Here is an 18,635-nt window from a genome sequence, read left to right on the forward strand (position 1 = left end):
TGTTCATGTCCCAATTCGCTTTCAATAGCTGATCAAGGTCTCTTGTCACTACAATGCCAAGGCTTGTGAACTTGTCCATCACTGTTCTAAATGGGGTAGATTGCAGAAATTGCATATCCACAGGAAGTGATATCGGCATCAATTCGCTTTTTTGACAGTTTATCTTGGAGCCAGAGAAGGCGCCGAATGTATATATCAAGTTAAGTAAGGGGGGAATAGAAGTTTTAGGCTGGGAAAAAAAACAAAAGAACATCGTCTGCATATAGGGAAATTATGTTCTGCGTGTCTTTTATTTTAACTGGAGCAATATCGGCACATGCCCGAATGCGAGTAGCAAGGGGTTCCATAGCTATAACGAAGAGAGCAGGCAAAATAGGGCACCCCTGTCGGCACCCCTTGAACAGGCGGAATGACTGCGACATTTCCTGATTGGTTACCACGGATGCCATTGGGTGTGCATAAATATTTTTTATCCAATAAAAAAATTCCTTTCCAAACCCGAAATGCTCCAGAACTGATATCATATACTTCCACTCAATCTGATCAAATGCCTTCTCTGCGTCAAGAGCTATTACCACTGCCTCAACTTTATGATCATGATACGTTACGTTGAAAATGCGTCTCAAATTGTAGTATATATGTCGGCCCGGGATAAAACATGTCTGGTCAGGGTGTATGATGTCAGAAATATATTTTTTCAGTCGGTTTGTCAATATCTTTGTCAACGCCTTATTTTCTATGGGGAGTAACGACACAGGGCGATAAGACGACATCTCCATGGAATCTCTCTTTTTTTCAAGATCAGTGCTATTGTAGCCTCATACAGTGTTTGCGGGAGTTTGGCATTTTCTTTGGCTTGTTTAAACATTCGCAACATAAGTGGAGCTAGAATGGTGCAGTACTTCTTATATAATTATATTACACATCCATCGGGCCCATGGGCCTTGCTGTTTGGAAATTGTGCTATCGCTGTGTTAATTTCCTCTAAAGTTATCCCAGCATCAAGTGCATCAGCTGCCCCCTGTCTAGTTTAGGAAGTTCACATTCAGTGAGAAAGCGTTCCGTAGTTTGTGGTTCAGTAGCATCGCATTTGGATCGGTATAGCTCTGAGTAAAACTGCGCAAAGCACTTATTAATATCCTGCGGATCTGTTACTATTTCACCCTTCTTGTCTTTTATTTTGTGAATAGCTCTAGATGCCTGTACATGCCTTAGCCGTCTTGCTAATAATTTATGTGGTTTGTCACCCAGTTCAAAATAACTTTGTTGCGTTCCAGCAAGTTAAGAGCCCACCCGTTTCGAAAGGATGGTATTGTATTCATATTTCAACTTTGTGATCTTCTCAACGACTGCATTCGAGGAATTCGTCCTAAAAACGTTCTCCTGTTCCCTTAACTCTCTTTCAATTTCTCTCAGCCTATTCCTCTCTGATGTGTATGAAATAATGTAACCTCCAATCACAGCCTTTAGAGATTCCCAAAGGGTGGAGTCGTCAACATCCCCCGTGTCGTTAGCTCCGAGGAAAAAGGCAATCTGCTCCTTTAAATACTGACAAAAGTATAATCTTTCAACAGGTATGCGTCTAAGCGCCACCGTAGCCGACCTGTAGACATATTGTCGAGTTTCAGCACCATGGACAGAGGAGAGTGGTCCGCAATTAGAATTGGGTGATAGGTAACCGACGCAGCTGCTGAAATTAGTTTGGAGTCCAACAAAAAATAGTCAATTCTGGAATATGATTTATGAACTGACGAAAATAAATAATAATCCCTATATATTGGGTGTGTCAGTCTCTAAATATCGACAATGTTAAGGTTTGTTATCAACGTATTTAGACAGACACTGGCATTTGATTGTTGAAGTGACCTTGATAGCTGTTTATCTAAAAGAGGATCTAACGTACAATTAAAGTCACCTCCAAGAATAACACTTGTATCCGACATATTTGGTATGGCCTTAAACGCCATTTGAAAAAAAGAATGGATCATCGAAGTTGGGTCCATATAAATTGACCAAGGTTACTGGTTTCGAATTCAGTGTACCAGCCACAATAATATACCGACCATTAGGATCTGAAATCGAGGATGAGTAAATAAAATAAATGTTTTTCCTTATCAGGATTGCTACCCCTCTCGCTTTTGCATCAAAGTTAGACTGGTATATCTGACCGATCCAGCCGACTCGTAGCTTGGCCTGAGCGGAGCGATTTAAGATTAAGATGAGAAAAAAACCTTAGCTCGTTTCATGACATGCCCTAAACCATTATAGTTCCAGCTGACTATCTTTATTCCATCAGGTCTACTCTGTGCTAGGTCACTATGTGGCATTTCTTATTTTAGAGCAAATTGTTGCTGTCATACAAAGCCCAAAAGAAAAACGTCCCGCCGTGCTGGAGCTTGTCATGCCACCTGTATTAATAAATGTGAACATAAAACAGACCCCACCGCCCCTGCCGTACCATTACTGAGTGACTTCCCCGAAAGAAGAACTCCTTGACTAACACACAAACCTTAGGGTGTCTAGACATACAGCTTGAACTAACTCGTCATCTATAGATGCTCCGCATATAAAATTAAAATAAATAACACTTAACTCTCACCTTAGGGGGTGAGTGGCGCTAAAACATGATAGGCTATCATATACATCATATACAGTGGGGCAAAAAAGTATTTAGTCAGCCACCAATTGTGCAAGTTCTCCCACTTAAAAAGATGAGAGGACTGTAATTTTCATCATAGGCACACTTTAACTATGACAGACAAAATGAGAAAAAAAATCCAGAAAATCACATTGTAGGATTTTTAATGAATTTATTTGCAAATTATGGCGGAAAGTAAGTATGCTCTTAGCCACTAGGCTACCTGACAGACACACACACACTACCTTTTGACAACTGTTCAATTCATTCCCTTCCAGACAATTTCAAGTGCAGTTCAATCAGTTTCATTCAATCTACTTTATATTGGCCACACACACACACACACACACACACACACACACACACACACACAGCAACGCCGGATTGATTCCAGTAAATAACGTTTATTTTGTGTGAAGCACTATGACGCAACAAAGAGCATGTGTAATGTTATACTGAACAAACTTATAAATGCAACATGTAAAGTCCTGTTCCTATGTTTCGTGAGCTGAAATAAAATATCCCAGAAAAAGCTTACTTCTCTAAAGTGCACACATTTGTTTTACATCCCCGTTAGTGAGCATTTCTCCTTTGCCAAGATAATCCATCCAGCTGACAGGTGTAGCATATCAAGAAGCTGTTTATACAGCATGCTCATTACATAGGTGCACCTTATGCTTGAGGACAATAAGGCTCCTTTTAAATCTGCAGTTTTGCAACACAATGCCACAGATGTCTCAAGTTTTGAGGGAGTGTGCAATTGGCATGCTGACTGCAGGATGGCATGCTGACTCCACTAGAGCTGTTGCAAGAAATTGAATGTTAATTTCTCTACCATAAGCCACCTCCAACATTGTTTTAAAGAATTTTGCAGTACGTCCAACTGGCTTCCCAAACGCAGACCACGTGTAACCACACCAACCCAGGACCTCCACATCCGGCTTCTTCACCTGCGTGACCATCTGCATGCTCATTGTCTTCACCAGGGTCGTAACCAACTTCAGTGGGCAAATGCTCACCTTTGATGGCCATTGGCACGCTGGAGAAGTGTGCTCCCCAGATTTATCCCAGTTTCAACTGTACCGGGCAGATGGCAGTGGCGTGGACAAGCGGTTTGCTGATGTTAACGTGAACAGAGTGCCCCATGGTGGCATTGGGGTTATGGTATGGGTAGGCATAAGCTACGTACAACGAACACAATTGCATTTTATCGATGGCAATATCCATGCACAGAGATATCGTGACAAGATCCTGAGGAGCATGGTCATGCTGTTCATCCGCCGCCATCACCTCATGTTTCAGCGTGATGCACAGCCCCATGTCGCCCCTCTGTACAGAATTCCTGGAAGCTGAAAATGTCCCAGTTCTTCCATGGCCTGCATACTCACCAGACATGTCACCCATTGAGCATGTTTGGGATGCTCTGGATCAATGTCTACGACAGCGTGTTCCAGCAACTTCACACAGCAATTGAAGAGGAGTTGGACAACCTTCCACAGGCCACAATCAACAGCCTGATCAACTCTATGCACAGGAGGTATGTCGCGCTGCATGAGACACATGGTTGTCACACCAGATACTGACTGGTTTTCTGATCCACGCCCCTACTTTTTATTTTATTTTTTTAAAGGTATCTAACCAACAGATATTATTTGTATTCCCAGTCATATGGAATCCATAGATTAGGGCCTAATTTATTTATTTAAATTGACTGATTTCCTAATATGAACTGTAACTCAGTAAAGTCTTTGAAATTGTTGCATTTATATTTTTGTTCAGTACACACACACACACACACACACACACACACACACACACACACACACACACGCAATTAATGTGATTGAGCAATGCTTGAGAAGTACTCCAACATGTCTCCAATGGTAAACTCCATGGTAATTCCAGACCCAGGGTAGCAACGGCCAATCAAGCCTTCAAAGTGCTTGTACTGACGGATGAACTCATCCTGCATGGAATGCCACACCACCTAGTGGAGAAAATGGGGAATTCATTCAACTGTTGTACAAAGAACTTGGATCAACCATTACAACACATTTACATAACCAGCTGTTAAACTGAACAGAATATATGTATTATAAACTGCTAGATTGTCTGTCACCTGTAACAGGCTCTCTTCCTCACACAGATGCTTGTCCACCTTCTTGTACAGGTTGTCCAGTCCCTTCTTTACCTCCTTGCCGGGGTACTCCTTTATCACTTTACGCAGCTCCTGTTTGTTGAACGCCAGCTGGTAGCTCACCTCATCCTCACGTACGCCCTGGGCCACACGTGCCTCTACTCCCTCAAAGAAGTGCTGCAAAGCATAGAGGGGCATAACTGATTACGTTTTGAGTATGTCTGAAATATCTGACAGTTCTAATGAGTTATATTTATCATACAATGTATAGATTAAATACAACCATGAAACAAATTCAATTCGGTTTCTACACCCATGGCGCACTCCCTCACAACACTTTAACATTGCCAAGTATAAACCCTCTCTCTCACATTGAGTTTCTCTAGGGGCTGTCCCAGGGAGTTGATGACATAGGACTGCAGGTGGTCTGTGTACTTGTGTTTGGCCTCTCGCCTCTCTGTCTCCAGGCAGGAGATCTTAAGGTGGGACAGTGTGGAGAAGATGTGGTGGAAGTTCTCCATCATCACCACGTCACGGGGCGTCTTCTGACTCTCATTGGCCACTTTCTCCACTGGAAACACCCCACAGCAAGACCAACACCAATCAGAGCACTGCTTCCCAACCACATGACTATTTAACTTGTCCACCAAATCATAAGCAAATATTAGACCCACCATTCATGAAGACAGCTCTGATGAGTTTGACATATGCCTTGTCCAGATCTCCTCTGCGCTCTGCATTACGGAAGATGGTTTCAGCCAGCTCAGCAAACTCCTCAAACCCAGCGACAAAGGGCAGGATGCCCACCTTGCTCTTCTTAGAGATCTTAACCTCCTCCATCTGTCTGATCTGACCCGACTGAGACGGAAAAAGAACTGGTTCACACACAGCTAATAGTCTAACAGCACTAGATACACAGATTCCTTTCAAAATAATTGACGTGAGCGCTACTCACAATGCACTTGTCAAAGTTCCTTTTGACGGTGACCAGCACGTTGCCGAGGGTGGTGCTGAGGTAGGAGGCTGGGTCCACATTCTCTGCCGTCCACACGTGATGACTCATCTTCACCAACATGTACAGGGAGTGGAAGGTGTCAATCTTGTCTCCCAGAGTGATGAGGCTGTTAAGTTCTGTCTCAATGCTCTGGAAGACCTTGTTCATCATCAACCGCACCATGTCCTTCCTGAGGAGGCCCAGACAGGTGATAAGACAGAAGGAAAGAGAATATGGGAAGAGTGAAGAGGATAGCAGAGAAGTGGACCATGAAAGATGACATATGGACTTGTCATATTTGTTGCATGTTTAGTGCCCCTAGTACTATTGATGGACATTAAGAGCATACAGTAAATGTCAGTAAGAAATGAGAAGCTAGCTACTCACTCAGTCGATGATATGAAGTGTCTGTACTCCCCTGGAGGTGGCTGTCTGGAGGGCACCACCTCATCCGATTCCTCCACTTCTCCCTGATAGAAAAAAACTGTGGTTAATTGAAAATTGTTCATAATCTCACTTGCAAACACTCAGCCAGTCAGATTAGCATGTAATTTACCTGAGCCAGGGTGGGGTGCTGCTGTAGCTTGAAGAACTTGCTGATGAAGTCTTGTTCTGCTAGACAGAGAGGCTCCAGCTCACTAAGAACCTGCTCAAAGATCTACAGAGAGACACTTAAATCAATTGACCAACATGAATTAAAAAAACACACAAAACTAATTACGAATCTAAAATGAGAAAGAGATTCACAAAAACCCACAGGTAGTATCTGCACGATAAAGACTGTAGTATGGTGGCTATGGTCCTCTCAGTGACTATCACCTTGTCAAACTTGGTCCTGTCGGCCACATCCAGGTCTGAGGCAGACATGTTGCCCATGTCCAGCAGTGAGGAGGACTGGGAGCGCCTGCTGCTGGAGCTCTGCACTGCCAGCTTATTCAGACTGGAGGTGGAGCCTGTAAGCTTCCCGGAGCTGCCATGCAGGCCTGGGGCACGAGAGAGGTAACAGTTGAAAACATGTTCAAACCACAGGCTAAATACTAGTCTCTGGAACACTGCCCTATCTATAGCCCCTGAGACCAAAGCTGCATTCACATTGACTTATTTTAAAAGCAGAGTAACTGTGCTGTTGAAAATAAATAACTGGCATCTGAAAGTGTGCCACAAAGCACATGTGAATATGCATCTTTAAAAAATGTTTGTTTAACAGTAATTACACATAACATGAACAGCTGAAGACAATTGAGAGATAAGAAAATATGAAACATTTAAATGTGTGCTTGGTAATAAAGACCATTTGTAAGAGTTCAAATTAATCTTATTATGGATGTTGGACATTCATTATCAGAGAAACTTGCTGGATATGCTGACCTCAATATATCCTTTTGTATTGTGAATGAGTAGTATCCTATGCCACAAATACAGAATGTACATGCTTATTGTTTTTGTCTGATAAATTAACATCTATGTGCTCTATAAATGGAAGGTTGGGTGTACTCTAGGCAGAGTAAGTCTGTAGGGGAGGAGGGTTCTGAGCAGGGGGAAGGGGGTCCTGGCTGAGCTGCAGTATCAGGGACATAGTAGTGGGGAGCAGGTGGGTAGGGGTGTGGGCAGGTTACAGATGTGGGACTGCGTGAACCACATGGGATACTTACTTTCCGTTTCCTGTTTGAAAGCACTCTCTTTCCGCGGAAGCGTGGCTGGCGAACGGTTAGAAAGGCAGGCATCAGAGACAAAGACATGTTAGGCTCATGACATGCAGCACGGGAGCACGTTAAGAGGGCAAAGGTAACAGACTGACATGCGCTACAAAGTCTGTAATTGCCCTGAAGACAGCCTTTTGGAAAACAAACATTTTGTTCATTTTGTTCTGTAGAAGAAAAAAATGAAATTCTGAATTTGGAAGGCAGAGCCTTGTTCTCCTGCCAAACCAAAGCTCTTTAAATGAAAAGGTTGTTTTTCAGAGCATTGAAATATAAATACAGTGGCTTGCGAAAGTATTCACCCCCTTGGCATATTTCCTATTTTGTTGCCTTACAACCTGGATTAAAATGGATTTTGTAGGGGGTTTGTATAATTTGATTTACACGACATCTCTACCACTTTGAAGATGCAAAATATTTTGTGTGTGTGAAACAAACAAGAAATAAGACAAAAACACTTTAAACTTGAGCGTGCATAACTATTCACCCCCCCCCCCCCAAAGTCAATACTTTGTAGAGTCACCTTTTTCAGCAAATACAGCTGCAAGTCTCTTGGGGTATGTCTCTATAAGCTTGCCAAATCTAGCCACTGGGATTTTTGCCCATTCTTCAAGGCAAAACTGTTCCAGCTCCTTCAAGTTGGATGGGTTCCGCTGTTGTGCAGCAATCTTTAAGTCATACCACAGTCTGGGCTTTGACTAGGCCATTCCAAGACATTTAAATATTTCCCCTTAAATCACTCGAGTGTAGCTTTAGCAGTATGCTTAGGGTCATTGTCCTGCTGGAAGGTGAACCTCTGTCCCAGTCTCAGGTCTCTGGAAGACTGAAACAGGTCAAGAATTTCCCTGTATTTAGCGCCACCCATCCTTCCTTCAATTCTGACCAGTTCCCCAGACCTTGCAGATGAAAAACATCCCCACAGCATGATGCTGCCACCACCATGCTTCACTGTGGGAATGGTATTCTCGGGGTGATGAGAGGTGTAGGGTTTTCGCCAGACACAGAGTTCTCCTTGATGGCCAAAAAGCTAAATTTTAGTCTCATCTGACCAGAGTACCTTCTTCCATATGTTTGGGGAGTCGCCCACATGCCTTTGTCGAACCCCAAACGTGTTTGCTTATTTTTTTCTTTAAGCAATAGCTTTTTCTCTGGACACTCTTCCGCAAAGCCCAGCTCTGTTGAGTGTGCGGCTTAAAGTGGTCCTATGGACAGATACTCCAATCCCCGCTGTGGAGCTTTGCAGCTTCTTCAGGGTTATCTTTGGTTAGTTTGTTGCCTCTGATTAATGCATTCCTTGCCTGGTCTGTGAGTTTTGGTGGGCAGCACTCTTGGCAGGTTTGTTGTGGTGCCATATTCTTTCCATTTTTTAATAATGGATATAATGGTGCTCTGTGGGATGTTCAAAGTTTCAGATATTTTTTATAACCAACTCTGATCTGTACTTCTCTGCAACTTTGTCCCTGACCTGTTTGGAGAGCTCCTTGATCTTCATGGTGCTGCTTGCTTGGTGGTGTTGCAGAATCGGGGGCCTTTCAGAACAGGTGTTCAGTCGTGGCCAAATGTTTTGAGAATGACACAAATATTCATTTTCAAAGTCTGCTGCCTCAGTTTGTATGATGGCAATTTGCGTAAACTCCAGAATGCTATGAAGAGTGATCAGATGAATTGCAATTAATTGCAAAGTCCCTCTTTGCCATGCAAATGAACTGAATCCAAAAAAACACAATTCCACTGCATTTCAGCCCTGCCACAACAGGACCAGCTGACATCATGTCAGTGATTCTCTCGTTAACACAGGTGTGAGTGTTGACAAGGACAAGGCTGGAGATCACTCTGTCATGCTGATTGAGTTCGAACAGACTGGAAGCTTCAAAAAGGAGGGTGGTGCTTGGAATCGTTGTTCTTCCTCTGCCAATCATGGTTACATGCAAGGAAACACGTGCCATCATCATTGCTTTGCACAAAAAGAGCTTCCCAGGCAAGGATATTGCTGCCAGCAAGATTGCACCTAAATCAACCATTTATCGGATCATCAAGAACTTCAAGGAGAGCGGTTAATTGTTGTGAAGAAGGCTTCAGGGCGCCCAAGAAAGTCCAGCAAGCGCCAGGACCGTCTCCTAAAGTTGATTCAGCTGCTTTTGGAGGATGGCCTGGTGTCTAGAAGGGCAGCAAAGTAGCCACTTCTCTCCAAGAAAAATATCAGGGACAGACTAATTCTGCAAAAGGAACAGGAATTGGACTGCTGAGGACTGTAAAGCATCCTGAGACCATTCATGTGTGGGGTTGCTTCTCAGCCAAGGGAGTGGGTTCACTCACAATTTTGCCTAAGAACACAGCCATGAATAAAGAATGGTACCAACACATCCTCCGAGAGCAACTTCTCCCAACCATCCAGGAACAGTTTGGTAACGAACAACGTCTTTTCCAGCATTATGGAGCACCTTGCCTTAAGTCAAAAGTGATAACTAAGTGGTTCGTGGCTCAAAACGTTGATATTTTGGGTCCATGGCTCGGAAACTCCCCAGACCTTAATCCCATTGAGAACTTGTGGTCAATCCTCAAGAGGCAGGTGGACAAACAAAACCCCACAAATTCTGACAAACTCCAAGCATTGATTATGCAAGAATGGGCTGCCATCAGTCAGGATGTGGCCCAGAAGGTAATTGACAGCATGCCAGGGCGGATTGCAGAGGTTTTGAAAAAGAAGGGTTAACACTGCAAATAGACTCTTTGCATCAACTTCATGTAATTGTCAATCAAAGCCTTTGACACTTATGAAATACTTGTAATTATACTTCAATATTCCATAGTAACACCTGACAAAATATCTAAAGACACTGAAGCAGCAAACTTTGTGGAAATTAATATTTGTGTCATTCTTAAAACTTTTGGCCACGACCCCACACACACACACACACACACACACACACACACACACACACACACGACAGATCATGTGACACAGATTGCACACAGGTGGACTTTATTTAACTAATTATGTGACTTCTGAAGGTAATTGGTTGTACCAGATCTTATTTAGGGGCTTCATAGCAAAGGGGGTGGATACATATGCACACACCACTTTTCCATTTTTATTTATTTTTTGAAACAAGTAATGTTTTTCATTTAACTTCACCAATTTGGACTACTACTAAACGCCAAGGGAGATGAATACTTTTGCAAGGCACTGTAAATTGATTGAGTGCTGATTCAATTCTTATTGCAAAACATTAGCGTTATAGCGTGATTGACATTTAAAGGCAATGTTTCCGCGTTCGTGGAGACTGCATTCATGGTAAATGCTGCATGTCGGCTAAAACAGAACATACATTGAAATTTCAACCGTGCTACATCGCAGATCTTCCGCGCTAGGGATTGACTCGAGCCCTTACTTTGATATATATCAGTTTACTTTACAGGAAAATGTAAATTTGTGTTTTCATTCTTCTTGTAATGTTTAGGATCTCCAGTTGGTCTTAAAACACTCAAATAGTGAAGTCATACTCTGAAGTCAGAATGAGTAGTAGGGATAATATCAGACTTTGGTTTATGTCATGGCTTCATACAGTAAGCAGCCAAATAGGGAAATAACATTGAGCAAAACACCAGCTAACAACACTGAGCAGGACAATGACATGACACAGGGGCATTTCCTAGGCAGTGAAAGGCTACGAAACAGGAGGCAGTATGACCAGGTAAGTACATGTTTGCTGAATTGAACCATGCAGAAAAAGCTGGTCAAATATTGAACAAATATACACACACACTTAACTGAAAATCAAACCACATACAGTACACACACAACACAAATACAAACCATACGCAACAACCCAAGGGAAAAACAACAACTAATTGGGTAAACACCTCAAACAAACAACACAGCAAACTACAAGGCTACACAGAGAAAAGAAAAGAAACAATCACACACACACATCCCACATTTAAAAAAACACTCAAGTTCTTACCAAACTTATTTCCCTTCCCCTCCTTGGCTGTGCCCGCCATTTTGATCTTCGCCACCTCAAAGAAATCTTTGATTTCTCGTTCATATAATCTGGTCATGTAATCAACATAAGTCTGAAAATTGAGATTTTTTTTTAAATATATTGTTTAATTGTCATGAAATGCAATAAGACGTTATCGTTGTGCTGCTGGTGATGATGATATAAATAGAGATGTAATGGTGGTGCTGATCATAATAATGATGATACCTGATAGTGGTACTGATTATACCTGATAGAGGCACTGATGATACCAGATAGTGGTAATGATGATGACAAAGCCACTCACCCTGGACAGGCCTTCGTACTTCTCTCTCTGGGTGTTCTTGAGCCACTCCATGAGCTTGGCGTAATGTAGCAGGTCCCTGTGTAGGGGGCTGTGTTTAGGCAGGGTCAGCTCTGCCATGTGCTGGGAGAGCACGGAGCTTTGGTCATGGCCCTGGACGTAGACAGCACAAGGAATTAACAAGGGCTCGACAAATAGAGAAACACAAACTCTCAGTTTCACATAAAGGCAGAGATAGACTGACTGACTCTTTTGGACCATTTAGGGACATCCCCTGCAATCATAGGGATTGGGGACAAATGTATGGCCTAATACACCATTAAAACTGGTGTTAGTAGAAGATTAACCATTTAATAAAAACATCCTCTCACTGTCAACTGCGTTAATTTTCAGCAAACTTAACATGTCTAAATATTTGTATGAACATATCAAGATTCAACAACTGAGACATAAACTGAACAAGTTCCACAGACATGTGACTAACAGAAATAGAATGTGTCCTTAAACAAAGGGGGGGTCAAAATCAAAAGTAACAGTCAGTATATGGTGTGGCCACCAGCTGCATTAAGTACTGCAGTCCATCTCCTCCTCATGGACTGTACCAGATTTGCCAGTTCTTGCTGTTAGATATTACCCCACTCTTCCACCAACAAGTTCCCGATCATCTCTGGGGGGAATGGCCCTAGCCCTCACCCTCCGATCCAACAGGTCCCAGACGTGCTCAATGGGATTGAGATACGGGCTCCTGATGGCCATGGCAGAACACTGACATTCCTGTCTCGCAGGAAGTCACGCACAGAACGAGCAGTATGGCTGGTGGCATTGTCATGCTGGAGGGTCATGTCAGGATGAGCCTGCAGGAAGGGTACCACATGAGGGAGGAGGATGTCTTCCCTGTAACGCACAGCGTTGAGATTGCATGCAATGACAACAAGCTCAGTCCGATGATGTTGTGACACACCGCCCCAGACCATGACGGACAGGTCTCGGAGTAACGCGCATTCCTTCGAAGATAAACACGAATCCGACCATCACCCCTGGTGAGACAAAACCGCGACTCGTCTGTGAAGAGCACTTTTTGCCAGTCCTGTCTGGTCCAGCGACGGTGGGTTTGTGCCCATAGGCGACCTTGTTGCTGGTGATGTCTGGTGAAGACATGCCTTATAACAGGCCTACAAGCCCTCAGTCCAGCCTCTCTCAGCCTATTGCGGACGGACAGTTGTTGTTGCCATCCTGTACCTGTCCCGCAGATGTGATGTTCAGATGTACCAATCCTGTGCAGGTGTTGTTACACATGGTCTGCCACTGCGAGGACGATCAGCTTTCTGTCCTGTCTCCCTGTAGTGCCGTCTTAGGCGTCTCACAGTACGGACATTGCAATTTATTGCTCTGGCTACATCTGCAGTCCTCATGCCTCCTTGCAGCATGCCCAAGGCACGTCCACGCAAGATGAGCAGGAACCCTGGGCATCGTTCTGTTGGTGTTTTTCCGAGTCAGTAGAAAGGCCTTTTTAGTGTCCTAAGTTTTCATAACTGTGACCTTAATTGCCTACCGTCTGTAAGCTGTTAGTGTCTTAACGACCGTTCCACAGGTGCATGCTCATTCATTATTTATGGTTCATTGAACAAGCATTGGAAACAGTGTTTAAACCCTTTACAATGAAGATTAGTGAAGTTATTTCTTTTTTTTGCTGAGTTTACTCTTAAGTCCATATCCCAGACCTTAGCATTCAAAATCAAATAACTTCACTGCCAATAACACGTGTTTCATTTGCTGCTAAAATTTCCATATCAGTAAGTTTCCTCATATTCTACCATTCTCAGTCTATTTACTTGCCATTGGTGCTGCAACCAAGCATGCAGGCAGAGCAGACAGGCAGAGGTATAATGACTTGGCACCCCAGCACAGCACACTGACAGTCAGGACAAGAAGAACCAAGGCCTTCAATGAAGGAGGAAAGTCTGAGGCACTTCCAAGGCTTTTAGACCCATTGAGATGAAAGAGGAAGGTTAGCAATGTAGTCACGAGCAGCACAACCCATACGGTCATTAATGCATTTTTGCAACAAAAAAAACACGGGTGTGTAGATAAGTAAGAAAGGCCGTAGTTTAGAGTGGATGGTCAAGGGGGGTGCTGTGAGGGTACTACTCACTGGAAGTGACATACAGGAGGACCTATAGAACTGAGGGATGGTCATTTTGAAGTGACTGAAGTGGTTGAACTGACAAGTACAGGGACAGAGAGCAGAGAGATCAAAGTGGGATGGTTTAGAGTGAGGCAGAGAGTGAAGAATAGGATGAGCAGAGCAGTACTGGAAGAAAACAGGACAGAGACAGGAAAAGACAGGATCAGAGGAGTTAGAACTTAACCAAGAAGTGGATGAGGAAAGAGCTGCCTGAAAGAGCTGCCTGCCAAAATGAGGAAAGACTAAAATACTGTAACAAGAAACACAAATATGGTGCACTGTTATGCCTGGTATCTAGTCATGAATGCTGTTCAGGTGTCTTTGTTTTTAATTTAAATCAGAATAAAAATCTTGAGACCATTGTGGACTAGCAAAGTGTTACCGTGGTGTGTAAATTACCTGGTGGACGAACACGTTGTTGAGGTGGTTGGTGAGGCGCCGAGAAAAGGTATCTCTGAGCTCAGTGAACAGGTGCTGCTGCTGCTTCACAGACATCAGTTTCTCATGACCTGGTCTGAGTGCCACATTCATGCACTGCAGTAGAGCCTCAGAGGCATTGATACAGGCCTCAATGCCTTTGGAGGAGGAGAGGTCTCCTTCCTGCAGGGCCCTGATGTGTCCCTTCGACAGGTCCATGTAGTTCTGAGAGACAGGCATTCATCATTCATAGCCATCTCAAAAAACCAAACCAACTGAAACATGAAACCCTATCCTCACCACCAGGAACTGGATCTCGTCCAGGAGCTTGCCGTTGTTGGCGTTGCTGATCTGGATGAGGCGGTTGCTCTGGGAGATCTGGTCCATTTGCTCCTTGACGCTCTGTAGCATCTCCTCATAGCTGCTCATCTTGCCCTCGATGGTGTCCACCTCTGACAAAGCCTCGTCCAGCAGCTGCATCAGGATGTTCACCTGCTTCTCAGATGCCATGATGGAGTGGATGTTGGCCTGGGATTAGGGGGATTATGGAAGATTATTAGGACTCATCTTTACATCTGTACCATTTTAGCATCTGTGACAGCATGGGCGGCGCCACTGTGGCTACAACCAATAGGAATCCCCACCCAGTTAACTACTTTAAAATGGCGGACGCTTAGTGGAAGCCCTCAATGGCGCTGACCATGCTAAAATGGCCTTTTGGCCACTAGAGGCCTCTATCATTCTCTATGGCCTCTATAATTCTATCTATCATTCTCTAAACCACACTAATGTGCTCAACCACAGATAAACCATAGTACAATGGTCAGTGTAGTCTGTATATGTCAGCCAACTCAAGTCTATGTTGTAGCTCTGTATCAAGAAGACCCAAGGCTCCATGGCTGTCTACTCACCCCATCCAGAACCTGTAGCTCTTTGGAGAGTTTCTCAGCAAAGGCCTCAGCATTAGAGATGGCGTACTCGCACACCTCCATCATGCCCTCGATGTCTTGCTCCTCACGGGCATTCAGCTCCTGGTAGTCATCCAGAGCATCCTCGTCACCCCCGGCAACACTTTGGCTCTCACCACTGGGGACTGACTCTAAACCAGGGATGGACAGGATGGTTTAACATTGTGCTATGCGCATACAGCACAGTTCACACAAATGAACACAAACAAACAATCATCACTCTGCTATTCGTTCAACTATATCATCAAAAAACACATATACACTACATAATACAACAAACTAAACAAAAAGCAGAACAGACAATTATTATTCATACAGTAGCACCCATTCAACAGCCACTCACTTAATAGCCAAAGGCGGCAAACAATCGCAACAGCTTTCAAAGATGTGAGAGTCCACTATGAGAATGGTTACTCATCACAGTGAAATCCCAATGGAGAGGAAATGGGAAAAGAAGTTAAGTGCTACCAACCTTCCGCTTTAGGAAGCTCTGGCCAGTGAGAGTTTAAGAGAGAAGAGTAAGAATAAAGGCGTGTTAAGCCACACCAAGGTCAACTCACATCTTACATAGACACTTCAGGTTGAGTTCAGGAGATTGGGAACAGGCAAGAAAGAAGAGTCTCATAGATGCAAGGCACAGGGGACAGCGAGAGTCACTAGAAAACACACAAGCTTGTGATCCTCCCCCATAGTTAGAGAGCCGTCATACCTTCCAGCAGCTGGGAACTGACATTCACAAACTCCACCTTCTTCCGCAAGTAACGCTGATTCAGCTTCCAGATGCAGGAGATGAAGGAATTCTTCTCAGCTGTGCTGCTGGCCACCCATCGATACACCTTCTCAAAATGGAGGTCAAACTCTGGGTTCTCCTGAATGACAAGAACAGCAGAGATGCCAAATGTCAATATCAAATCAATTAGCAGGAGGACAAAGCATAAGAGGAAAGGAAGACAAATAAGAATGGCCATAGGGAGTGGAAGAGGAGGAGAGAAAAACAAAGTTATGAGAAATTACATTCAGGCAGTGAGAGGAAGATGAAAAAAAGCAGTCTTTCCCTGACCTTGCTGGCATCTTTTGCATCCACTTCAGCCAGATCCCTCAGTTCCCAGGCCATCTGTCGCTTGTAGAAATCCCCTTTGTCTGACTTCTTCACCTTCACCACCCTCACCTGTACAGGCCTCTCTGTGGTGACTGGGGTAGAAACATCAAACAGTTATAATACTGTGGTGTGAGTGAGCTGTGGATCCATTGATAACTAGTATTTTTTGTGAAATCACTGTTCAGAGACATTTGATTCTTATGTTAAATCTCTGACAGTGGTTTTCATGTTTTGAATGTGTACATAATTTCACACTGATATGGTGAAATTAGCTGATTTATGTCAGACTTTAAAGGCATTTATGCTCTACCTGTGGCACACAGGAAGCAGTTCTTCTTCTTCTTCCCCGCCTTGCAGACGTTGACAATGCTGAGGAGACGCTCATCGTTGGGCGTAAAGATGTCCCTCTGGAGGGCGTGCTTGATGGCTGTCATTGTGGTGAGGGTGACTGTAAAATATAAATCAGACAGACTTATGCTGCTTTCAAAACAGGGCCTCTTTTTAGAGTTCTGACTTTCTGACCTAAAGATCACTGACGTCATGATTTGACCTCGTTTTTTACCCTTGAGTTCCCAATTGTTGCACCATTACGGCAATCATAACCTTTATGTGAAAGCAACTAACGTTAAACATGTTTAATTTTTGCTGCAGGAAAACACCATTGTACTCCTCCCAGTGGGGCAAAGTCTATGACACTATAATTTACAAGTACAACTAGTTAAGTACCATATTCAAGATTTGTACCATAACATTTCCCGACCTTCCTAAAATATATATTACCAAGAACGTCTGCACCATTGACATCACATTATTGCTGATCAATGGTGCAGTCAAGTAAAGCAACAAAGATTGGCTAGCATGTAGCTATTAAGCGAACTAACATGGTTCTGGGCGTGTCTAGCTACTAAACATGGGTCACATCACGATGCGAGGCCAGACAGCTTTTGTACACAAGTGCAATTACGTTAGTTACATATGTCGTACTGTAGTGAAGACAGTGCCCTTCTTCATGTATATAACGTTAGCTGTCTAGAAACGTATGAACACCACGCTACCTTTATGTCTTATCTTATTATTTAACTAGGCCAGTCAGTTAATAACTCATTCTTATTTTCAATGACGGCCTACCGGGGTTAAATAATAAGGGTTAACTGCCTTGTTCAGGGGCAGAACAGATTTTTACGTTGTTAGCTCGGGGTTTCGATTCAGCAACATGTCAGTTGCTGACCTAATACTCCAACCACGAGGCTAACTCGGGACGGCAGGTAGCCTAGTGGTTGGAGCGTTGGACTAGTAACCGAAAGGTTGCAAGCTCAAATCCCCGAGCTGACAAGGTAAAAATTTGTCGTTCTGCCCCTGAACAAGGCAGTTAACCTGTTCCCCGGTAGGTCGTCATAATACGCATTTGCTCTTAACTGACTTGCCAAGTTAAATAAAATTAAAACCTCCCGCCCCAAGTTTGAAACACTTACCTCAAATGGGATGTGAATAGAAAAAGTCATGCACAAGACATTTAATCACTGTTTATTTTCATTTAATTGTGTTATTTTTCCAATCGCTAATCAAGGAAAATGGTAAACAGTCTTCTTCGGCCACTGCCCTGCTGTTTTCTGTTTCCGGGATGGGCTGGACCAGTCACGTGAGGCACTACTGATGACGAGTCACATCACAACCTGCCTCTTTCAGTCTGGTCCTTGGTGAAGACTTTTCCATCATTCATGAAGAAACGTAGCTAGTTTTTAAATAAATGTAAACATGTTTTTGTTGTGTATAGGCAGTACGTTTTCTGTAGGTTGAACACACAGGCTTATGTAGTTTTCAGACACCAAGGTGAGACTCAATCCCCAGAATATCTAATCCGATTGCGAATTGAGGCCTACTGTAATCAATTTATCTAAATAAGTGGGAATTGTCTACTTTTCCAAGTTATTAGTGAAGAATCACATTAAATTGGCACAAACTCAAACATGTAGCCCTGATGTCATTCAGTGAAAGCACAAACTGTGTGTGTCTTTATTGAGTATGGTTGTGTGTGACTGTTCCTGACTCTATTTTGGTGACTGGCATGGACAATGTGCTAGCTTGTTTGATTTCTGCTGAAAGTGTAAGAATGACCTTTTCAGGACCAAATGGACACCACTTCTCACTTTTACAGCCTAGCTAGTCCCTGTGGACATGACACAACACATCGCTCTCTCCTCTCTGCCTAC

The 18,635-nt window shown here is 43.5% G+C and overlaps 1 protein-coding gene across 4 annotated transcripts; it reads right to left on the reverse strand.

Moving 5' to 3' along the window:
- Positions 1–2,793: 2,793 nt before the first annotated feature.
- LOC109902722 (exocyst complex component 1-like) lies at positions 2,794–18,052 on the reverse strand. 4 transcript variants are annotated; one of them, XM_031785806.1, is made up of 19 exons: positions 17,898–18,046; positions 16,736–16,873; positions 16,387–16,517; positions 16,036–16,195; positions 15,799–15,816; positions 15,270–15,457; positions 14,659–14,886; positions 14,341–14,583; positions 11,760–11,909; positions 11,435–11,546; positions 7,422–7,466; positions 6,589–6,752; positions 6,326–6,427; positions 6,157–6,239; positions 5,731–5,959; positions 5,450–5,633; positions 5,147–5,346; positions 4,758–4,952; positions 2,794–4,625 (listed from the first exon to the last, which is right to left on the reverse strand). In XM_031785806.1, the coding sequence occupies exons 2-19, from the start codon at positions 16,857–16,859 to the stop codon at positions 4,473–4,475; spliced, it is 2,709 nt and encodes a 902-aa protein (XP_031641666.1). In that variant the 5' UTR covers positions 16,860–16,873; positions 17,898–18,046; the 3' UTR covers positions 2,794–4,472. The 4 variants fall into 4 exon arrangements, with proteins under 4 accessions (XP_031641666.1, XP_020354910.1, XP_020354911.1 ...); XM_020499321.2 differs by lacking the exon at positions 15,799–15,816; XM_031785807.1 differs by lacking the exon at positions 7,422–7,466 and having other exon boundaries at positions 4,423–4,625; positions 17,898–18,037.
- Positions 18,053–18,635: the final 583 nt, after the last annotated feature.

Source organism: Oncorhynchus kisutch, linkage group LG13 (assembly GCF_002021735.2).
Source record: "Oncorhynchus kisutch isolate 150728-3 linkage group LG13, Okis_V2, whole genome shotgun sequence".
In the NCBI taxonomy this organism is placed as follows: Eukaryota; Metazoa; Chordata; class Actinopteri; order Salmoniformes; family Salmonidae; genus Oncorhynchus; species Oncorhynchus kisutch.